The sequence below is a fragment of the Aquarana catesbeiana genome, linkage group LG07, assembly GCF_042186555.1.
Source record: "Aquarana catesbeiana isolate 2022-GZ linkage group LG07, ASM4218655v1, whole genome shotgun sequence".
Lineage (NCBI taxonomy): Eukaryota > Metazoa > Chordata > Amphibia > Anura > Ranidae > Aquarana > Aquarana catesbeiana.
In genome coordinates this window covers 158,663,963-158,688,843 of record NC_133330.1, presented here as the reverse complement: position 1 = coordinate 158,688,843, position 24,881 = coordinate 158,663,963, and the positions used below count along the sequence as shown (strand labels likewise).

The 24,881-nt window shown below is 47.5% G+C and overlaps 1 protein-coding gene across 3 annotated transcripts in view; it reads left to right on the top strand.

The window, feature by feature from the left end:
- RGS21 (regulator of G protein signaling 21) overlaps nt 1-24,881 on the top strand; it is a 302,653-nt gene that overhangs the window by 186,545 nt on the left and 91,227 nt on the right. For all 3 annotated transcript variants that reach the window (XM_073592774.1, XM_073592776.1, XM_073592775.1), the window contains exon 3: nt 24,508-24,674. In XM_073592774.1, coding sequence (XP_073448875.1) covers nt 24,508-24,674 — 167 coding nt within the window. The remainder of the gene's footprint in view (nt 1-24,507; nt 24,675-24,881) is intronic.

The window sequence follows — 24,881 nt, the reverse complement described above, 5'->3', positions numbered from 1 at the left end:
GCCCATTCTTCCTTGCAAAACAGCTCGAGCTCAGTGAGGTTGGATGGAGAGCGTTTGTGAACAGCAGTTTTCAGCTCTTTCTACAGATTCTCGATTGGATTCAGGTCTGGACTTTGACTTGGCCATTCTAACACCTGGATACGTTTACTTGTGAACCATTCCTTTGTAGATTTTGCTGTATGTTTGGGATTATTGTCTTGTTGGAAGATAAATCTCCTTCCCAGTTTCAGGTCTTTTGCAGACTCCAACAGGTTTTCATCCAGAATGGTCCTGTATTTGGCTGCATCCATCTTCCCCTCAATTTTAACCATCTTCCCTGTCCCTGCTGAAGAAAAGCAGGCCCAAACCATGATGCTGCCACCACCATGTTTGGCAGTGGGGATGGTGTGTTGAGTGTGATGAGCTGTGTTGCTTTTACGCCAAACATATCGTTTTGCATTGTGGCCAAAAAGTTCGATTTTGATTTCATCGGACCAGAGCACCTTCTTCCACATGTTTGGTGTGTCTCCCAGGTGGCTTGTGGCAAACTTTAGACGAGACTTTTTATGGATATCTTTGAGAAATGGCTTTCTTCTTGCCACTCTTCCATAAAGGCCAGATTTGTGCAGTGTACGACTGATTGTTGTCCTATGGACAGACTCTCCCACCTCAGCTGTAGTTCTCTGCAGTTCATCCAGAGTGATCATGGGCCTCTTGGCTGCATCTCTGATCAGTCTTCTCCTTATCTGAGCTGAAAGTTTAGAGGGACAGCCAGGTCTTGGTAGATTTGCAGTGGTCTGATACTCCTTCCATTTCAAAATGATCGCTTGCACAGTGCTCCTTGGGATGTTTAAAGCTTAGGAAATCTTTTTGTATCCAAATCCAGCTTTAAACTTCTCCACAACAGTATTACGGACCTGCCTGGTGTGTTCCTTGGTCTTCATGATGCTCTCTGCGCTTTCAACAGAACCCTGAGACTATCACAGAGCAGGTGCATTTATACAGAGACTTGATTACACACAGGTGGATTCTATTTATCACCATCAGTCATTTAGGACAACATTGGATCATTCAGAGATCCTCGCTGAACTTCTGGAGTGAGTTTGCTGCACTGAAAGTAAAGGGCCCGAATAATTTTGCACGCACCACTTTTCAGTTTTTTAATTGCTAAAAAAGTTTAAAATATCCAATAGATTTCGTTCCACTTCACAATTGTGTCCCACTTGTTGGTGATTCTTCACAAAAAATTAAAATTTTATATCTTTATGTTTGAAGCCTGAAATGTGGCAAAAGGTTGAAAAGTTCAAGGGGGCCGAATACTTTCGCAAGCCACAACGGGCCCTTTCACATGTTCTGCAGTGAGCTCCCTTCCTACTCTATTGGGGCCCCCCCAGGGTGGCAGAAAACAAGAGATATATGTCACCAGCATACCAAGAAAATATAAGGGTCCAAAGCAGTGGGAGAACTATCAGGGTTGCAAAGGTTGTCTTGCCTCTGGGCCCTGGTGTTCTGCCACTGTGGGGTTCCCCAGCCTCCTCTTGCTGTCCTGCCCCTGCTATTGACTGCTCTGGTCTGGCATCTCTTGGAATTTACAGGCTGGTTCTCCTGTCCTAAGGATGAGAGAAATCAGTCTGTTTTTTCAGTAACTGAGAGTCCTGGTGGAGTCTTTCCTGCAACTCGCTCTTCTCCCTGCCAATGAGGATGCAGGGGAAGGAGCAGATCGGGCGGCCGTGGTTGTGTGAGCACTCGCATTATGCAGTGTCAGCAAGCAGAGGGAGGGGGGAGGAATCACCCGCAGGAGCTGACTGGGGACTCTCTCCCTCTTAGACATTGATTTTTTTGTAAATGGGGGGCACATGGTGGGGCACAGCATAATGTTGGGGGGGTCAGGGCCCCCTCTGGCCCCCCCAGCGACGCCATTGGCTCCGCTACTCACACTCTAAGACTGGATTCACACCCATGCACTCCCAGCACTCCCCGCATTCCGCAGACCCCCACCACAGAACGTGCTCCATAGGAGACCATGGTAAATGGATGGTAGTGCAAATCCGCAAAAAAGCACCAAAAACGCACAGGTGCGAGCCCAGCCCAAGTGCTGCTGCCACAGAAGTGAGTGCTACCGCCGGTCTGCAGGCTGCTCAGGCCAAACTATACAACCTTTTTATGTCTGCGTTTATTCTGCGATCCTTAGGATCCCTAAAAGAGACTGAACCCTCCAACGGAATCGTAATGTGGCGGGCGAATCTACGTAATGAAGCATCCACCTTAGGCGTAGTGTCCCAAGAGGTACAGCTTCGATACTCTATTATGCACATTAAGCTTCTTCTCAGGCCCTGTCCACTCATCGTCAATTACTTCTTTAATTTCAGAAATTAATGGGAAGGAAGGTAATGATTTCTTTAAATACGGGTAGTATCTTTGCTGTCTCTTTGGAGGCGACGATTCTTCCTGCCACTTCATCGCATCCTTAACAGCCTCCACCAAGGGGGGAACCAGTGCAAAAATCAAACGTATGCGATTCCGAGACCATCTTAGCCTCAGAGTGATCCGAATCGCTATTAACTTCAGAGTTAAAACACACTGAAAACACATGATCTGAATCTGCAGATGCTGAAGATACAGCAGGATGAGCAGGATTCCTTGAAACACTCTTTAACCCTTCCTTGACTGTGTGCTTAATGTAGGATTTAACCTGGCGTGCTTTCACAGCATTGTCCTGAGCCGCCTCCTTGAAGCAAGATGCACATACCCGTTTTCCTCTGAGGACCTCAGTTGAGCAGGCCCAACGGGATCTTTCTTCTGCCTGGGCTGGCGATGAAGAACTATGCGAAGAAGAGGATCTTCTTCTGTGTCTGCGCCCGGATTTGCTCTTTCTAGAGGCTGTCTGATGTCTTGACCTCTCTTGGCTCGGATCCGAGTGACTAAAGTAATGTAAGAGCGAAGGAGATCTGGAATGCTGTGACAACGGGTGTCTATCCAGCTGCATGCGACTCTGCGATTTGTCATGTCTAGTCCCTTTTTTACTCCTTTGAGGCTGGAATGGTGATTTGGAACCTCTTTGCGGGCATTTATCCCGCACTGGGCCCTTCTCTCTGTAAAACACAGAGGATGTGCTCTCTTTTAAAATAAATAAATAAATAAACAAAACATTTTTTTTTTTAAACAAAAAATAAATAAAATAAATAAAAACAATCAAAATAAACGTCTCCATCCGAATCTTCAGTGCTAAGGCAGCTAGGCAGGCAGGCAAAATTCCCAGACCTATAAGGCACAGGATAATAAAAACACTCTGACAGACAAGTAACACAGCAGAAGGTAATGAAAGACCTGGAAGGAGGCTTACCAGAGCAGAGTAGCAGATTGATCAGCTGGAGGCTGAGATTAGCCTAGAGGACAGAGCCTGCTGCAAATCAGCAGTGAGCATTCTGGTGTTTGCTAGGCAACCCAAGTAGGAAGCTACCTTTGACCTCACCTGCTCAACTCTGAGCTTCCTGAAAGGAATACATGTGGAGGCGGTGAACTACAAGTCCCAGCGAGACAAACCACTGCCTGAACACACAAAAACATGGAAGGAGAGAGTGCCAGCACCTGCCTAACGTAGATATATACAGTCATTTATACTGTCAGTGACCTTTGCCAGTAATACACAGTCATTTATACTGTACCATACAATCCCAACACCACGGGACACCAGGGGGTCTTCTGAACCGGGAGAGGCTGAACCCAAACAGGATGGATGGTGGATGGAGAAAAATAAATAAACAAATAAATAAGGGGAAAAAAAATAATAAAAATAAACTTTAAAAGGCGTCCGGAGCGAGGACGAAAAAATAACACTGGTGTGGGCAGACAGCCGCCCTTTATGGGCTAAAAAATAGGTGCTCCTGGAGGGGTCAGAGGGGGCGGAGCTGACGCATCGTAGGCTGACATGGGGAGGTCCAGGAAAAATAAATTTTAAAATATCAAACATTCCCATATACCCAATCCTATACCCACAGTTGATCCAGAGGAATGTGAACCCCCCCAGAAAAGCAGTATCCAATTTGCTACAGCAGGGGAAAAAATTTCTTTCTGATCCCAGAGAGGTAATCGGGTTTTGGATGAACTTTACCTATAAATGTTAGTACCCAGTTATATTATGTACATTCAGGAAAGAATCCAGGCCTTTCTTAAAGCAATCTACTGAGCTGGCCTGAACCACCTCTGGAGGGAGTCTAGTCCACATTTTCACAGCTCTTACTGTGAAGAAACCTTTCCATATTTGGAGATGAAATCTCTTTTCCTCTAGACGTAGAGTGCCCCCTTGTCCTCAGTGTTGACCGTAAAGTGAATAACTCAACACCAAGTTCACTATATGGACCCCTTATATATTTATACATGGTGATCATATCCCCCCTTAATCTCCTCTTCTCAAGAGTGAATAAATTCAGTTCCTCTAATCTTTCCTCATAGCTGAGCTCCTCCATGCCTCTTATCAGTTTGGTTGACCTTCTCTGCACTTTCTCCAGTTCCCCGTTATCCTTTTTGAGAACTGGTGCCCAAAACTGAACTGCATATTCCAGATTAGGTCTGACATTTGGGTAGTTTCTGTTGCCATTATTAGTTAAAAAGAGTAAACACAGTTGATTGATAATAAATGGCTTCAACCAAACACTAACCATGAGTGAAAGAAATGTTTTTGTGTTATCATTCATATTCTCTGAAAAATGGCCAAGAAATCATAAATTCTGCCAGGGTATGTAAACTTACATAGTTACATTGTTACATAGTAGGTGAGGTTGAAAAAAAACACAAGTCCATCAAATCCAACCTATGTGTGTGATTATATGTCAGTATTACATTGTATATCCCTGTATGTTGTGGTCATTCAGGCGCTTATCTAATAGTTTCTTGAAGCTATCGATGCTCCCCGCTGAGACCACCGCCTGTGGAAGGGAATTCCACATCCTTGCCGCTCTTAAAGTAAAGAACCCTCTACGTAGTTTAAGGTTAAACCTCTTTTCTTCTAATTTTATTGAGTGGCCACGAGTCTTGTTAAACTCTCTTCTGCGAAAAAGTTCTATTTCTATTGTAGGGTCACCAGTACGGTATTTGTATATTGAAATCATATCCCCTCTCAAGCGTCTCTTCTCCAGAGAGAATAAGTTCAGTGCTCACAACCTTTCCTCATAACTAAGATCCTCCAGACCCTTTATTAGCTTTGTTGCCCTTCTTTGTACTCGCTCCATTTCCAGTACATCCGTCCTGAGGACTGGTGCCCAGAACTGGACAGCATACTCTAGGTGCGGCCGGACCAGAGTCTTGTAGAATGGGAGAATTATCGTTTTATCTCTGGAGTTGATCCCCTTTTTAATGCATGCCAATATTCTATTTGCTTTGTTAGCAGCAGCTTGGCATTGCATGCCATTGCTGAGCCTATCATCTACTAGGACCCCCAGGTCCTTTTTCATCCTAGATTCCCCCAGAGGTTCTCCCCCCCCCCAGTGTATAGATTGCATTCATATTTTTGCCACCCAAATGCATTATTTTACATTTTTCTACACTGAACCTCATTTGCCATGTAGTTGCCCACCCCATTAATTTGTTCAGATCTTTTTTCAAGGTTTCCACATCCTGCGGAGAAGTTATTGCCCTGCTTAGCTTAGTATCGTCTGCAAATACAGAGATTGAACTGTTTATCCCATCCTCCAGGTCGTTTATGAACAAATTAAATAGGATTGGTCCCAGCACAGAGCCCTGGGGAACCCCACTACCCACCCCTGACCATTCCGAGTACTCCCCATTTATCACCACCCTCTGAACTCACCCTTGTAGCCAGTTTTCAATCCATGTACTCACCCTATGGTCCATGCCAACGGATCCTACTTTGTACAGTAGATGTTTATGGGGAACTGTGTCAAATGCTTTTGCAAAATCCAGATATACCACGTCTACGGGCCTTCCTTTATCTAGATGGCAGCTCCCCTCCTCATAGAATGGTAATAAATTTGTTTGGCAAGAAGGATTCTTCATGAATCCATGCTGATTACTGCTGATTACTGATTACTAAAATCTTGTATATAGTCCCTTATCATCCCATCCAAGAGCTTGCATACTATTGCTGTTAGATTAACTGGTCTGTAATTCCCAAGGATGTATTTTGGCCCTTTTTTAAATATTGGAGCTACATTGGCTTTTCTCCAATCAGCTGGTACCATTCCAGTCAGTAGACTGTCAGTAAAAATTAGGAACAGGCAATTAGGATTAGGATTAGGTCTGGCAATTACTTGACTGAGTCCCCCCAGGACCCTTGGGTGCAAGCCATCTGGTCCCGGTGACGTATTAATGTTAAGTTTTCCAATTCTATTTCTAATTCTGTCCTGTTAGCCATGAGGGTGCTTCCTGTAATGTGTCATGAGGATAAACACTGCAGTTTTGGTTACTGAAGCCCCCGATTCCCTTGTGAAGACTGAGGAGAAGAATAAATTCAATACCTTCGCCATCTCCCCATCCTTTGTAACCAGATTCCCTTCCTCATTCTTTATGGGGCCAATATGGTCTGTCCTTCCTTTTTTACTGTTTATATACTTAAAGAATTTTTTGGGATTTTTTTTTTGCTCTCCTCCACTATGTGTCTTTTGTGTTCTATCTTAGCCACCCTAATTGCACCCTTACATTTCTTGTTGCGGTCTTTGTAAAGTCTGAATGCTGATGAAGATCCCTCAGCCTTGTATTTTTTGAAGGCCTTCTCCTTCGCTTTTATATGCATTTTTACATTGGAGTTAAGCCATTCAGGACTTTTGTGCGCTCTTTTAAATGTATTTCCCAATGGGATGCACTGGTGAATGCCCTTATTTAATATGCTCTTAAAGCAAACCCATTTTTCCTCCGTGTTCTTGTGTTCTTTGTTCCTAAAATTTTATCCCAATTGATATCTTCTAGCAAGGTTCGTAGTTTGGGTAAGTTTGCTCTTTTGAAATTCATTGTTTTTGTATTCTTCTTATGTTTCTTATTTGTGTGATTTATACTTAAGCTAATTGACCTGTGATCGCTGTTTCCTAAACTGCCCCTTATTTTCACATCCGTGATCAGGTCTGTATTGTTGGTAATCAGTAGGTCTAGTAACGCTTTGTTTCTAGTTGGTGCGTCTACCATCTGACCCATGAAATTGTCTTGCAAGACATCTAGGAACTGTCGAGCCTTAGACAAATGCACGGTTCCTCCCGCCCAGTCTATGTCTGGATAATTAAAATCCCCCATTATGATGACACTTCCCATCCTTGCTGCTAATCTAAATTGCGATAGGAGGTCCGTCTCCCCCTCCTCCCTCGGGTTAAGGGGCCTATAGCATACTCCCAATATTAATTTCCCCTTAGTTTCATCCCTTTGGAGCTCTACCCATAAGGATTCCACCATCTCCCTAGCTCCCTTAGTGATGTAATCACTCACATTCACTTGTACATTATTCTTGATATACAGGCATACCCCTCCCCCTTTTTTACCCTCTCTATCCCTGCGATAAAGGGAATACCCTTGAATGGTTGCCAGCCAATCATGAGAGCTGTTTAACCAAGTCTCTGAAATTCCCACAAAATCTAAATCCTCCTCGTACAACAGTATCTCTAGTTCTCCCATCTTATCCGTCAGGCTCCTGGCATTGGTGAACATGCCACGCAGCTTAGACTGATCACATACTGTCCTCTTATTGGGTGTTCCGAGATTGCAAATAGGACTTGTTACTATACTTAACTCGGGGTTTATTTGCTTTAGTCAACCTACCACTAATGCCCCCAATACTACCCTCTGGAATATGCTCCGCGCTGACTATCTCTACTCTCCCCCCCTTCACCTAGTTTAAAAGCCCCTCTAACTTTTTTGCCATCTTCACTCCCATTTAGGTGCAGTCCATCCCTTCTATAGAACTGGTGACCGACTGAGAAGTCGTCCCAGTTCTCCAGGAACCCAAACCCCTCCTTACTACACCAGCTCCTCAGCCACTTGTTTACTTCCCTAATCTCCCTCTACCTTTCTGATGTGGCTCAAGGTACTGGTAGTATTTCTGAGAATACTCCCTTGGAGGTCCTTTTCCTCAATTAAGCTCCTAAGTCCCTAAAATCGTTCTTTAGGACACTCCATCTGCCTCTGACTTTGTCATTGATGCCAACGTGCACCATGACAGCCAGGTCTTCCCCAGCCCCTCCCAGTAATCTGTCCCCCAGATCCGTGATGTGCCGAACCCAAGCGCCCGGTAGACAGCATACAGTTCGGCGCTTTAGGTTGCCCTCTCTGTTCTTCTAAGAATTGAGTCCCCTACCACCAGAATCTGTCTTTCCTCTCCCTTTGCTCCCCCCCCCCGTTCTCCCTGGAGGAGTTCTTCCCCTGGCAGCTAGGGGAGTCCCTCAGCTCCAGCAGTGCTGGTCCCTGACTGGTTTCACCGATGTCACTCAATGGAGCGTACTTATTGGGATGTTCCAGCCCAGGATCAGCCTCCCTGGCACTATCCCCTCTACTCTTCCTGACTGCCACCCATCTACTCTTTTCTAGTGCCTGCACCTCTTTGTCTCACCCGCCTCTTATGAGCACAACTGTACTTGAAGAAGCTGCTGGGCCTTACATCACAGAATTGTGTAAATCCTGCCATCTGGATAGTAGCCTTTATGTACTGAAACATTGCATTAATGTTGCCTGACAGCTCAGCACCATGCTGTTAACTTTTACCTTCTGCTACAAAGTTACAGTACAGTGGAACCTTGGATTGCGAATAACGTGGTTAAGGAGCGTTTTACAATACGAGCTATTATTTTTTTAAAATCCTGACTCAGTGTTTCGCAAAACGAGCAGGATTCAAGCCTCTGCGGTGTGCAGTACCGCATTTGGCCAGAGGTGCGGGGGGCGCCGGTGACACTTGGAGCCGTTCGGAGCCGCTCGGAAATACTCGGAAACACTCAGAAAAACTCGGAAATAATGAGCCTTTCCGAGGTATTGCATGCAATAGAAGTCAATGTGGAACGAATTATCTAAGTTTCCATTAACTTCTATGGAGAAACTCACTTTGATATGCAAGTGCTTTGGATCACAAGCATTCTCCTGGAATGGATTATGCTCATAATCCAAGGTTTCACTGTATTACAAAAGTGAAAGTGAATGATCACTAGGGGAGTGAAGACTGAGAAAATTCTTTATTCTGATGACATTATTCTTCCAAGATCTTCTCATTTATGATTAGAACTCATGACACTAATGAAACTCTGGGCTCCTTCTAGGAATTAAAAGGCACACCTGCAACATTCAGGTTCCTTTTAATCCTTTAGCTGCCGGAGCCTTTTTTGGGGGGCTGCCGTTTACATGCCGACATCTTTGACAGTGCAATAGTTACATTGGGGGTAGCGAAAAGATTAAAATTCATTGCACCCTTAAAAAAACAATCACCCTCCCCATTGACTACAATTAATTTCTTTAAAAAAATTGTGATTGGTTCCCCAAATTTTACAAAAGGGCACTGATATCAAGAACTCTCTATTTTGTTAATCCCTAATCATAACATTACGGATCTCCAAATTTTTCCTTGTTAAGTCTAGCTGTTTGTTATTTATTAGCCTACGTTGGTCTGAATACCTGTATAGGACTGTGGTGGAGAACTTTGTCACATGGTTTGAGGATAATCATTTGTATACAAAGTGTGACAAAGACAAAGGAGTTGGTTGTGGATTTGAGAAGGAGGAAAGCACCGGTGACCCCTGTCTCCATCCGAGGAGTGGATGTGGATGTAGTAGGAGAGTGCTAGCATCTGGGGGTGCACATAGAAAATAAGCTGGACTGGAGCAAGAACACTGAGGTTCTCTATCGGAAGGGCCAGTGCTGCCTCTATTTTTTGAGGAGACTGAGATCTTTTAACATCTCTCGGACAATGCTGAAGATTTTTTATGAGTCTGTGGTGACCAGTGCTCTCCTGTATGCAGTGGCATGCTGTGGAAGCAGGCTTAGGGTGACCGACACCAATAGACTCAACAAAATGATTCACAAGTCCAGTGATGTTGTTGGATTGGAATTTGAGTCTTTAACCACTTGCCTACCAGGCACTAACACCCCCTTCCTGCCGAAGCCATTTTTCAGCTTTCAGCGCTGTCGCACTTTGAATGACAATTGCGCGGTCTTGCTACACTGTACCCAAACAAATTTTTTATCATTTTCTTCACACAAATAGAGCTTTCTTTTGGTGGTATTCAATCACTGCTGGGTTTTTTATTTTTTACAAAAAAAAAAGACCAAAAATTTTGAAAAAAAATGTTTTTTATTTTTTTCTGTCAGTAAATTTTGTAAGTAAGTAATTTTTTGCCTTCACTGATGTGCGCTAATGAGGCGGCACCGATGAGCGCTGATAGGCTGAACTGGTGGACATTGATGAGGTGGCACTTATGGGGCGCCACTTATGGGCACTGATGAGGTGGCACTGATGAGGAGGCACTAATATGCCGCACTTATGGGCAATGATAGGTGGCACTAATATGTGATGAGCATTGATAGGTGGCACTGACGGGCACTGTTAGGTGCCACTGATGGGCACTAATAGGCGGCACTGGTGGGCACTGATGGGCAGCAGTGGCGGGCACTCATAGACGGCACTGGTGGGCACGGATAGGCGGCATGGATAGGCGGTACATATGGGCACTGATGGGCATTGAAGGGTGGCACCGATGGGCAACACTGATGGGCATTGATGGGCAGCAGTGATAGGCGGCACTGATTGCCAGCACTGACTGGCATGGCGAATGGGCACTGATTGGTGGCTCTTGCGAGCAGTGGTGGGCACTGATTGCTGCCACTGGTGGGCACTGTATGCTGGCATTGGTGGGCAATGGTGGGCACTGTATTAGGACACTGTATTTCACTATTGTAATCAGGGCACTGATGATCAGTGCCCTGATTACATTCCTATATGTCCCCCTGTGAGAAGATGCCACTGATTGGCTCTCCTCGCCACACACTCTGTCAGTGTGAGGCGAGGAGAGTCGATTAGCGGCATCTCCGTGTTTACATGTGACCGGCTGTGATTGGACACAGCCGATCACATGGTTTAAGACCGCGGACGTGGCTCTTTACACAGATCGGGGTCGCGCCATGTCCTAGCAACACGGCACCACCATGATCACTGCGTTGTGCACCCACACGGGCGCGCAAGAGCGGCCGTTCTGGGACGCCATCAGATGACGTAGTCCCAGAACAAGAGCTGCACCGCTCCACCGTCATTTGACGGTGGGCGGGCAGCAAGCAGTTAACAACAATGTTGGAGAGGAGAATGTTGTCCAAGGTATGTTCAATCTTGGATAACTCCTCTCACCCACGCCACAATACGCTGGTTAGGCTGTGTAGTACCATCAGTGACAGATTGTTACAACCATGATGCACCACACAGCGACACAGGAAATCATTTTTGTCTGTGGCCATCAAATTAATAATAAATAATATAAATAATTCTTTGTGAGGGGTGATGTGAAGACTTATGGCGCGTGCCACACGATCGGACTTCTCGACGGAAAAAGATATGATGGCTTTTCCGATAGGATTCCGCTCAATCTTGCCTTGCATACACACGGTCACACAAAAGTTCACTGAACTTTCGACCGTCAAGAACGCTGTGACGTGCAACGCTGTGACATACAACAAATGAAGTTCAATGCTTCCGAGCATGCGTCGAATTGTTTCTGAGCATGCATAGGAATTTTGCGTGTCAGAATTGCTACAGACGATCGCATTTTCGGATAGGAACTTTTTCCGGCCGGAAAATTTAAAACATGCTCTCAATCTTTTGCTGGCTGGAATTCGGCCAGCAAAAGTCCGATGGAGCATACACACGGGCGCATTTTCCGACCAAAAGCTCTCATCAGTCTTTTGCTGGCCGAATTTCCGATCGTGTGTACGTGGCATCAGTCTGGTTTATGATCAGGATTTTTATGTAGTTTTTATAGTATGTTGCTATTATGTTAATTATTGTCTGTGGTATTATTAGAGAAAGTGGTGTATTATTCGCATTTTGGTGGTTTAATTTTCTATTTTCAAACTGTGTTTTTTATTCTATATTGTATTTTAATAGTATAGATGTTTTATTAAGTGTATAGTTCTAATTTGGTTTATTTGTACTAATTGCTGTTATTGGTAATTTTATTGTGTCATTGTGCTTTGTTCTGTTCATTATTGTGATCTTGTGTTGTTTTTGTTGAATGTAGCTGTATCGCAATAATTTCCTTTTGGGATTATTAAGCATTCTGAATCTGAATACCTGAACAGGGACTGCATCTGATAGGATGCAATCACTGTTTGGCTGACAATTTTTCACTTTGCTCCTTCGATTTTAAAATAGAATTTTTTTGAACCAGGTGGTGCTGACAAGGCCACCCAAGTCTCGAACGTGGCACACTCGTGTAATAATTGTCTACGTACAAGTGGTACCCCTTTCCAAATAAGGGTGACACCAAGCCCACACAATCTTGCCAGCGCATTTGGTTTCCAATCTCTGGCAAGGGAGGACTGGGGAATAGTGGCGATGTGTTGACCAGCGTACAAATTGCTTTGGTCCACAATAGATCTATAGAGATCTTCGGTGAAAAACAGCGAATAAAAATCAAGTGACATAAAATCAACTGTTTCCACCTGAATGCCGGGTTGGCAGCAGGAAGGGCACTATGGGCACGACGGGCCTGTGTTCGTCTTCTTGGTGGCAGCGGGACACTACTTGTGCTTGCCACCTCGCCAGCTTGAACTGCACTTATGGAACTCGCCATGTCACCAAGTGTTACTGCAGTCCTGGATGTACGACCAGGGTGTACTAGGCCGCTGGTGCTTGCCAGTTCACCAGAAGGAATAGCGGCGCTAGTACTTCTCTGCTCCATACAAGAGCCCTGCGGTTCTTGCACCTCAACAGCAGAAGAAGAAGATTGGGGTCTGGTAGGCCTGACCTTGGCAGGGACCACAACTCCGTTGTCAGAGCTATCTGTCATGGAGCCACTGCTGTCTACAGGTTCGTATTCTGAGCCTGAATCTGACAGATGGGTGACTTTCTCTTCACTATATGTCATGCTCAGAAACATGTAGGCCTCTTCACTAGTGTACCTTCGATTTGCCATTTTGGGCTCTAAATTTAGTGGTACACTAGTGAGACCCAAAGGTAAAAAAGCTCCTGACTGTTAGCGACTGTATCAAAATGCTACCAAAAAACTGTTAGCGATCGCAGGGATCAGGCCTGACTCTGCGAACGCTGCAGTTATGTGTTTGGTGTTTTGTAAGTGACAGTGATCTGCACTTGGGTGGGCTGGGCTGGGCGGAGGGGCAAAAGGGGAGTTGGACGCCATCCTTTCTCAGTAGATCATCATTGGCACCTTCTAAATCTTTGTGTCAGATCACGAACCCTCCGATCTGCCGAACAAACTTGGCGACTTGAGCATTGACTTTCCGACGAAAGCATTCCAGGCGGGGGCCAGGGATCTCGCTCGCCCATAGCGAGTGAGGCACAATTTCAGACCAAATGAGAATCAAATTGGTAAAGACAGCATAACACTAGGCAATGTCTCGCTTGATAGCGGAAATTAAGTCCACGGAATGCGTGTAACCATTGTCATTTCCGCCAGCATGGAGAACCAAGATGATAGAACCATGAGCGCGAAGTTCCTGACATTCCGGAAGGACCTGAGGCCAACGTAATCCATGTAGCCCGAGCCAGCGGATTCTGGCAAGATCATAGGCGAAGCCCAAGTTCCTCCCGTAGGTTCAAACTTCCGCACGACGAGCGGCCCAGTAGATGAAGGAATCACCAAGTATCCATATCAGAGCCTGGCGATAACCTGTAAATTTAACACAGCAGATGTGGGTGGATGTATGAAAAACGAGATGATTCCCATCTACCCAGTCACTGAAGTTCCGTATCGGAGAAACCCATACCAGAAGCGGCGGGCGCAGTGGGTTGAGAAATCGCGCAAAGGGAGGCCCATAACCTCGAGGCAACGATGGAAAACCTGTAAAAATTTAAATCTACTCAGGGAGGAGGAGTCGGCGTGAATGAAAAATGTGGGGGACGGGGGGCGCGCGGACACAAAAGGAGCGGCCAGCGACACAGGACAAAATGGGCCACCACAAGGGTGCAGGACTGCCCCTGCCGAAACTATCTGTCTTAGATGTCCGCAACAAAACAGTCACGCAGCGCTCAGAGAAAGAAACATCCTCCATCAGGATGCCACCCGACGATGACGTGGATTTGCAAACCAATTCGCCAATGCGAAAGGCACCGAAGAACGCCCACGAAAAGGCCACCCGAAAAAGAAGGGTCTCAAATGCTGAGGATCACACGGACGGCAACAGAGAAAGAATACCAGAGAGGATCTGGAGGGAAATCAGGCACCTTGAATCGGGGGAATGGGTAACCCGTTTGCAACCCCACAGTACCCGTCGGACCGGAAATGCTTTGGTGATATCCTCCCACCCAAGAAGTTGGAACCAAAAGGACAACGCCGACATGGTGGAGGAAACAGTGGAACCCAAAACGCCTTTCTGCAGCAAATGAACTAGGTAAGCAAACAAAGCCATACGTCTGTCATTTGACGAAGAAATTGAAAACTCGCCGCCCGACACTTGTATCCACTCGTACCCGACAGTACAACGCCCACGTCCGCGGGGAAAGCGACGTCCGAAGGAGCTCTAGTAAGCACCGGAAATGAGGTTCCATAAGTGGGCTGGACAGGGGAGGCCCTCCAGTGAAGCCGACGGAGCCAGGGAGCGGAAACGAATGAACTGTTGACGGGAGGGAACACCAGCGATATCATTAGCGGCTCTAGGAACATGCCTAGCCCTAACACAAATGTCAAGATGTAAGCATTTTAAAACCAAAAACCGCATTAACGAGACGACTGGAGGAGAACTGGCTGACTGCTTGTTCACTACCTGCACCACGCTCATATTATCAGACCAGAAGACTACTTGATGATTGCGCAACCGTTCGCCCCAAAGCTCAATGGAAACAATGATCGGAAAGAGCTCCAGAAGGGTGAGGTTGCGCAACAAATCCATGCGGGCCCATGAGGCCGGCCCACACTCAGCAGACCACTCCCCTTGAAAGAAGGCGCCGAAGAAGGAGCCTGACGCATCAGTGTATAGCTCCAACTGTGAGTTCGGTACTTCCTCTCGCAGCCAACAAGACTGTCCATTGTAGGACTGAAGGAAGGATAACCAAATCCCCAAGTCGTCACGCATGGGCTTGGTGATCCGGACATAATAGTGAGGGGCGGTCACCCCTTTCATGGCCCACGCCAGGCGCCTTCAGAAGGCCCTTCCCATGCGTATGACTCTTCAGGCAAAGACCAAGTGACCTAGCAAAGATTGAAGTTGTTTTAACTGTAATTTCTTGGCCCCCTTTGCCAAGCGGACCAATGAAAGGAGCCTAGCTAGCTTGTCATTAGGCAGACGAAAAACCATCGCCACCGTGTCTATTTCTATGCCTAGAAATGCCAAAACTGTCACGGGACCTTCGGTCTTGTCAGCGGACAGTGGAACGGCGAACCGCCGGCAGGTGTCCTGAAAAACAGAGAGGAGACGCTGGCACCGACCCCTGCCCGCTGGGCCTACGAAGAGGAAATTATCTAGGTAGTGCAGTAGGGACTGATAACCAGCCTCCTGGGCGACCACCCTTTCAAGGAAGCTGCTGAATAGTTCAAAGAAATAACACGAAATGGCACAACCCATGGGAAGGCATATGTCGAAAAAGTAGCTTCCCTGAAAGTAGCAGCCCAGGAGGTGGAAACAGTCCGGGTGGACTGGGAGGAGGCGGAAGGTGGACTCGATGTCCGCCTTCGCCAGCAAAGCCGACTGCCCGGCCGCCCTAACTAGTTGAAGCTCCTTATCGAAAAAGGCGTAATGGACCCTGGATTCCTCCTTGTCGATGCCGTCGTTGACCGAGGAGCCAGAAGGGTAGAGTAAATGGTGAATAAGGTGGAATTTACCCCCCGCCTTTTTTGGGACCACACCGGGGGGGGGACACCCTCAGGTTGTGGAAAAGGGGAAGATCAAATGGACCTGCCATATGCCCCAATTCCAGTTCCTTCTGAAGCTTCTCGGCCACGACGCATTCAAATTCAACTACAGATTTTAAATTTGGTGCCATGGTAGGTGCATCCGACGGGAGAAGGGGATCCAAAAACCACGGTCCAGGCCGTCTCTCAGGATCAAGGCCTCCCTATGAGGGGGGTACCGGTCTAGCCAAGGAAGCATCTTTAAGACGTTCACCGGCGTTCTCCGGTTTAGAAAGGTCAGTCTTGGCTCCTGTCCTGGGAAGTGGTTGCTTACCCCTCCGGAAGCACCGGCTGGCGGGGTGTGCGCCCCCGCAACTATAGCACTCGTGCTTGAAGCGGCAGGCCATTTACAGTGGCTTTCATTGAACAGCCAGCAAATACCCTTTTTTGGAGCGGCCGACGCTCCGGGGGAAGCGCCGGCCGAGAACTGAAAGGACGAAGGCCTGTGGGGGCACATAAGCAACAACCACAGGCTACCGTCCTGACAATCAAAATGAAGCTCCTTACGTGCCGCCATTTTCTGGCGAAACTGGGTGTCGTAGTGAAACCAACACTGACCCCCGTAAACCTCGTATGCACCCCAACTAAGGTCTAAGTAACAAAATAGAGAAGTGGCCAACTCCGGGAACTGCTCACAGAGCACTCCTGCGTAAGCGCAGAACCCTTGCAGCCAGTTCCCGAATGTCCTAGGAAGCTGTTTTGGCTTGTCACCCTGCGCCAATACATCGACCCTACGAGATTTGTCGATCATCTCCCTGTCCGGCGGTACGAGAGCGAGGAAGTTGATGAATTCGCATCGCCATATCTTTTCCTTCACTTCCTCCGTTAAGTGAGTACCAGTCGGCGCAACCGCCCACAAAGCACCACCGGAGACGGGGGTGAAGTAGGCGCCGGACCCGATACCCCCATACTGGACAGAACTGATTTGACGACCAACGCTATGCGTTCCTCTGGCGGGCCCGATACGGAAGCGTCAGCTGACCTACCCCAAATTAACTCACAGTCATACTCACTTATGCACGGAGGCAGAGCCGATGAAGGGCGACCAGCAGCAAGACCCGGCGGAGAATCCGATTCAGGAACAGCCCTGGAAGGCAGGAGTCTGAGGCGACCATCGCCTGAAGGAGCGATGGGGCCGAGTGCGGCAGGACCGTGGTGACTGACGGAGAGATCCAGGGGAGGGGGTCCGACCACCGACCCTGAGGAGTCCGACTGGCCAAGGACTGCGGCTGAACAACGACAAGAACACCTGCTGACTCCAGGCAGATGACCCGGGGCGGGTGCAGCTGCCAGTCCGGGCCTGGAGTAGGCATCTCCCGCCCTGCCGGGTGCGGGGAGACAAGGCTGAATTGTGGTGGCAGGCGGACCCAGGGACCTCCCGCCCAGCCGGGCGCAAGGAGGTGCCTGGGCATCGGTGAGGTGAGGGAGGTCAGAGCAGCGTTACCATCACTCGCCCTGCTGGGCGCGGGGAGGTATTGGTGGGCAAGATGCAACTGAGGCGGGTGGATTGTAGCCGCGGAAAAAACGTCACCCGCCCTGCCGGGCACAGGGAGACTATGTCCGCCAAGAGGTAACGAAACAGCAGGAACAATCTGGGGGAAATACCACTCCCCCACCCATCCCGGTGCAGGGGGATTCTGTACTAACAACCCTGGCTGGTGTGAGGTCCGTGAACTATGCAGATCTCCCGCCCGGCTGGGTGCAGGGAGATTCTGTGCAGGCATTGGAAATGGGGCTGAGGTGTGAGGCACACTTGAATCTCCCGCCCCGCTGGGCGCAGGGAGATGTTGTCTACACATCACTACCTGAGCCGAATCACCAGGCATATTCAAATCTCCCGCCCAGCCGGGCGCAGGGAGAGAAGGATCCACTGGGGGCAGCAGAGCTGGTGCCAACTCCCCAGCGGAATCGCCAGCAGGGAGGCTAGGGCGGGCGGCAACTGAGGAGGCTGAGGAGAGTTCCTTATGGAGCTTCTTTCGCCGCCCCAAACTTCCCAGAGGACAGACGACCGGAGGCCACCTGCTTGAGTACAGATTTTGAAAATATAGTAAATTACCTTAAAAATTACATATATTACAATTATTTGTTTGTAGCTGTGCCCTCATGGGGTTGCTACGTGTTACAGCATCCACACATTTCACCCTGCTGGTCAGACATCCATTAGGCACACTTTCTCAGTCAATGAACAGTCTCTTGCTTGTTTTTGTTGTTTTAATTAGGGGATTAACTTGGTTGGGGAAAAGGGACATGGGATGCCCATAAGATGCATAGTTCTTTATAGAATTTAAAGATGTTTGACTCTAAACTTGACAGACTTTTCCTCAGCACACTTCCTCCAGCACACTACTTTGGAGCATTTGCTTCACTGTCTAAATTTAGCCTCCTGTCACACCATTAGCACATGAATAGGCCTCACTCTGAATAAGTCCTAGTGTCTTTTCTTGATAGCCCTTTGCAGGCAAGGGTCTGCAGTACCCCTTTGTGGTGGCAACCGAATTGATTGAGAAGGATAAATGTACTTGATGGACTATTGATTCCAGCAAGTCCGATTGCAAATCCTGCCCGCCCTCCTGGCTGCAGCAACTTGACACACAGCACCCACAGTCTCTCCCTCTGGCTCTACATCCAACTCCTGGCATGTCTCTTCCAGAGCTTTCCACGGAGCCTTTCATCTACTGACACCTGGCCTGGATCCCTCCTGAATGACTTTCTCCAGACATGCTCCCAACTGTCTCTTCCAGCTCCTGTTCCAGGACACCGCCCTATCACCGTGTAAAGAGAAGCTCCCTGAGCTCCCCGCCTGAGGTACGCCCCCCACAAATGGGGTTCCCTCAGACATGACAGTCTAACACTCTATCATCCAGTTCACCCAGCCGACAACTCCTCACCCAGCAGGCCTGCCCCCTGCCAATCCTTATTGGGGATTGGTCAGGGCTCCCACATGCACCCCATGTCACTCCAGCTCTCAGTCCTGCCTCCTTTCCAGAACCTTCTCCCTGGAAACAGAGGAGGCGCCCAAGAGCTGAAGCACATGTCAGTCACCTACTGCTATACTAAACCACTCCCCTGCCCCCAGATCAAAACAAACAGGCCTAGCTCACAGCATACATTTAACCCACAACATTTAACCTACTACACATAGCACCTACCTACCTAAGGTAAAGGGTGCTACATGTATATTACTTACTTATGGTAATAAACCCCTTGCCACCCAGGCCAATTCTAACACTTCTCTCCTACATGTAAAAAGCAAAGCTAATAAAGGAACTGGAGGACCTTAGTTATGAGGAAAGGTTAGGAGCACTGAACTTTTTCTCTCTGGAGAAGAGACGCTTGAGAGGGGATATGATTTTAATGTACAAATACCATACTGGTGACCCCACAATAGGGATAAAACTTTTCCGCGAAAGGGAATTTAAAAAGATACACGACCATTCACTAAAATTAGAAGAAAAGCGGTTTAACCTTAAACTGCGTAGAGGGTTCTTTACTGTAAGAGCGGTAAGGATGTGGAATTCTATTCCACAGGCAGTGGTTTTAGCGGGGAGCATAGATAATTTCAAAAAACTATTAGATGGGCACCTGAATGACCACAACATACAGGGATATACAATGTAATACTGACATGTAATCAAACACATAGGTTGGACTTGATGGACTTGTGTCTTTTTTCAACCTCACCTACTATGTAACTATGTAACAGCTTTCTCTCCAACAATGGGAACAGTTGACAACACAGTATTGACATTATCAAATTTCACTGAATATCTCATGAGATTAGCACTCAGAGGCAGCAGTGACTTCGATCAGTGGCCCCCAACCTTTTTGGCACCAGCGTTGTGGAAGAAAATTGTGCCAAGGCCGGGGGGGGGGTTTGTATGCGGCTTTTCACTGGCAATTTATTGGGGCAATGGTTGGTGTTAGCGCTTCAATCATCATGGCACCATGGTTGATATGGTGTCAAGATGATTGAATCACATTATTTCTATCAGGAACAGCCCTGGAAGGCAGGAGTCTGAGGCGACCATCGCCTGAAGGAGCGATGGGGCCGAGTGCGGCAGGACCGTGGTGACTAACGGAGAGATCCAGGGGAGGGGGTCCGACCACCGACCCTGAGGAGTCCGACTGGCCAAGGACTGCGGCTGAACAACGACAAGAACACCTGCTGACTCCAGGCAGATGACCCGGGGCGGGTGCAGCTGCCAGCCCGGGCCTGGAGTAGGCATCTCCCGCCCTGCCGGGTGCGGGGAGACAAGGCTGAATTGTGGTGGCAGGCGGACCCCGGGGACCTCCCGCCCAGCCGGGCGCAAGGAGGTGCCTGGGCATCGGTGAGGTGAGGGAGGTCAGAGCAGCGTTACCATCACTCGCCCTGCTGGGCGCGGGGAGGTATTGGTGGGCAAGATGCAACTGAGGCGGGTGGATTGTAGCCGCGGAAAAAACGTCACCCGCCCTGCCGGGCACAGGGAGACCATGTCCGCCAAGAGGTAACGAAACAGCAGGAACAATCTGGGGGAAATACCACTCCCCCACCCATCCCGGTGCAGGGGGATTCTGTACTAACAACCCTGGCTGGTGTGAGGTCCGTGAACTATGCAGATCTCCCGCCCGGCTGGGTGCAGGGAGATTCTGTGCAGGCATTGGAAATGGGGCTGAGGTGTGAGGCACACTTGAATCTCCCGCCCCGCTGGGCGCAGGGAGATGTTGTCTACACATCACTACCTGAGCCGAATCACCAGGCATATTCAAATCTCCCGCCCAGCCGGGCGCAGGGAGAGAAGGATCCACTGGGGGCAGCAGAGCTGGCGCCAACTCCCCAGCGGAATCGCCAGCAGGGAGGCTAGGGCGGGCGGCAACTGAGGAGGCTGAGGAGAGTTCCTTATGGAGCTTCTTTCGCCGCCCCAAACTTCCCAGAGGACAGACGACCGGAGGCCACCTGCTTGAGTACAGATTTTGAAAATATAGTAAATTACCTTAAAAATTACATATATTATAATTATTTGTTTGTAGCTGTGCCCTCATGGGGTTGCTACGTGTTACAGCATCCACACATTTCACCCTGCTGGTCAGACATCCATTAGGCACACTTTCTCAGTCAATGAACAGTCTCTTGCTTGTTTTTGTTGTTTTAATTAGGGGATTAACTTGGTTGGGGAAAAGGGACATGGGATGCCCATAAGATGCATAGTTCTTTATAGAATTTAAAGATGTTTGACTCTAAACTTGACAGTCTTTTCCTCAGCACACTTCCTCCAGCACACTACTTTGGAGCATTTGCTTCACTGTCTAAATTTAGCCTCCTGTCACACCATTAGCACATGAATAGGCCTCACTCTGAATAAGTCCTAGTGTCTTTTCTTGATAGCCCTTTGCAGGCAAGGGTCTGCAGTACCCCTTTGTGGTGGCAACCGAATTGATTGAGAAGGATAAATGTACTTGATGGACTATTGATTCCAGCAAGTCCGATTGCAAATCCTGCCCGCCCTCCTGGCTGCAGCAACTTGACACACAGCACCCACAGTCTCTCCCTCTGGCTCTACATCCAACTCCTGGCATGTCTCTTCCAGAGCTTTCCACGGTGCCTTTCACCTACTGACACCTGGCCTGGATCCCTCCTGAATGACTTTCTCCAGACATGCTCCCAACTGTCTCTTCCAGCTCCTGTTCCAGGACACCGCCCTATCACCGTGTAAAGAGAAGCTCCCTGAGCTCCCCGCCTGAGGTACGCCCCCCACAAATGGGGTTCCCTCAGACATGACAGTCTAACACTCCATCATCCAGTTCACCCAGCCGACAACTCCTCACCCAGCAGGCCTGCCCCCTGCCAATCCTTATTGGGGATTGGTCAGGGCTCCCACATGCACCCCATGTCACTCCAGCTCTCAGTCCTGCCTCCTTTCCAGAACCTTCTCCCTGGAAACAGAGGAGGCGCCCAAGAGCTGAAGCACATGTCAGTCACCTACTGCTATACTAAACCACTCCCCTGCCCCCAGATCAAAACAAACAGGCCTAGCTCACAGCATACATTTAACCCACAACATTTAACCTACTACACATAGCACCTACCTACCTAAGGTAAAGGGTGCTACATGTATATTACTTACTTATGGTAATAAACCCCTTGCCACCCAGGCCAATTCTAACACTTCTCTCCTACATGTAAAAAGCAAAGCTAATAAAGGAACTGGAGGACCTTAGTTATGAGGAAAGGTTAGGAGCACTGAATTTTTTCTCTCTGGAGAAGAGACGCTTGAGAGGGGATATGATTTCAATGTACAAATACCATACTGGTGACCCCACAATAGGGATAAAACTTTTCCGCGAAAGGGAATTTAAAAAGATACACGACCATTCACTAAAATTAGAAGAAAAGCGGTTTAACCTTAAACTGCGTAGAGGGTTCTTTACTGTAAGAGCGGTAAGGATGTGGAATTCTATTCCACAGGCAGTGGTTTTAGCGGGGAGCATAGATAATTTCAAAAAAACTATTAGATGGGCACCTGAATGACCACAACATACAGGGATATACAATGTAATACTGACATGTAATCAAACACATAGGTTGGACTTGATGGACTTGTGTCTTTTTTCAACCTCACCTACTATGTAACTATGTAACAGCTTTCTCTCCAACAATGGGAACAGTTGACAACACAGTATTGACATTATCAAATTTCACTGAATATCTCATGAGATTAGCACTCAGAGGCAGCAGTGACTTCGATCAGTGGCCCCCAACCTTTTTGGCACCGGCGTTGTGGAAGAAAATTGTGCCAAGGCCGGGGGGGGGGTTTGTATGCGGCTTTTCACTGGCAATTTATTGGGGCAATGGTTGGTGTTAGCGCTTCAATCATCATGGCACCATGGTTGATATGGTGTCAAGATGATTGAATCACATTATTTCTATTATTATATTGTAATATAGAATGAAATAGTTCAATTGACCATAATTCAGAATGTGCCACCAGATGCAGAGTATCACTTGCCACGCCGCCTGCCACCAGATGCGGATTGTCACTTGCCACGTTGCCTGCTACCAGATGTGGATTGTCACTTGCCACGTCACCTGCCTTTAGATGGAGCTTGTCACTTGCAACGTCGCCTGCAACCAGATGCTTTTGTTCCTTTGCTACGTCGCCTGTCACCAGATGCGTTTTGTCCCTTGCCACGTTGCCTGCCACCAGATGCGTTTTGTCCCTTGCCACGTCGCCTGTCACCAGATGTGTTTTGTCCTATGCCACGTCACCTGCCACCAGATGCGTTTTGTCCCTTGCCATGTCGCCTGTCACCAGATGCGGATTGTCACTTGCTACGTTGCCTGCCACCAGATGCGTTTTTTCCCTTGCCATGTCACCTGCCACCAGATGTGTTTTGGCCCTTGCCACCAGATGTGGATTATCACCTGCCACCACATGAAGATTGTCACTGCAGTGGTGGCAACAGAGGTGTGTGCACTAGTTCAGAGGCAAGCCTGGAGTAAGGGTAGTGAGGGAGAACAGTGGTGATGGGGGTGAGCGGTGAGAGATGATCTCATTTCTCTGCTCCACTGCCTCACCTCCAGCAGTGAAGTGGTGTTCTGCCACGCTGTGTGGGCGGAAGAGCAGTGATGGGGGCGGGCGGTGAGAGATGATCTCATCTCTCTGCTCCCCGCCTCACCTCCAGCAGTATAGCAGTCCTGCTGTGAGCACGGAAGAGCGGTGATGCAGGCGGGCAGTGAGAGATGATCTCATCTCTCTACTCGCTCGCCTCATCTCTAACAGTGTAGCGGCCCTGCTGTGAGGGTGGAACAGCGGTGATGCGGGCAGGCAGTGGGAGATGATGTCATCTCTCTGCTCGCTCCATCGCTGCCTGTCAGACAGTGCAGCCTTCGTGGCCTGGCTGCAAACAGGCCACAGCCCGGTAGTGGGCCGTGGCCCGGGGGTTGATGACCCCTGACTTAGATGATCTCATGCTTCTGTTAAACAACAGTATAGAAGTGTCCAATGCAGTGCTATCCAAAGCAAATGGTAGGTTTTCAGAATATTTCTATAATTTCTATTTAAATCCCTTATAAATCAGCACATCTTTACTTTTTGTGGATAAGTCCACTTTTATACTATTAAATGTGGTATACCAATACTTACTGTGTGTATATAATGTAGGAAGAGTTCAGTTTTTTTCTGTATGTTGCTGAATTAGTACATATTGCAATAATTGTTCTGATGCTTTGTTGTGAAAGTTCCTGTAAATATGCTTGTTGGGTATTCTCTGGCAAACATTTATTGGCATGCTATAGCACTGGGTTTGCAGTTATAACCAGATGTTATGCAGTGTGATAAATCTTCTAACAATTGTTCATTGTCTCAGATCAGGTCAAACATCTTTTCAGTTTTCTTGTAAATTGTTGATTAACGTGGGCAAATTATCACAGACTACAATATTGCCTTTATTTTAGCAGTTTATCTTTTCCTTTTCTTTTTTGAACACTTTAATATATTTCTTCATTTTCATTTCACCATAGATGGGCTTACTGCATTTAGAGATTTCTTGAAGTCAGAATTTAGTGATGAAAACATAGAGTTTTGGTTGGCCTGTGAGGACTTCAAAAAAACCAAAACACCAAGCCAACTTCCTGTTAAAGCAAACAAAATATATTGTGAATTCATCAAAACTGAAGCGCCAAGAGAGGTAAAGTAAACATTTTACATGAAAAGAAAAATAATATTATTTATTTTATTTTTATATACTAAATATATATAGGGCATTTTACAACTTAACAAATAATTTCAATAAGGAACAGAAAAAGGTTGAGCACTATCATGAATTAACCACTTGTCAACTTACTATACAATTAAAAGCCGATTATAAGCCTAAAATAAAAAAAATTGTTTTATA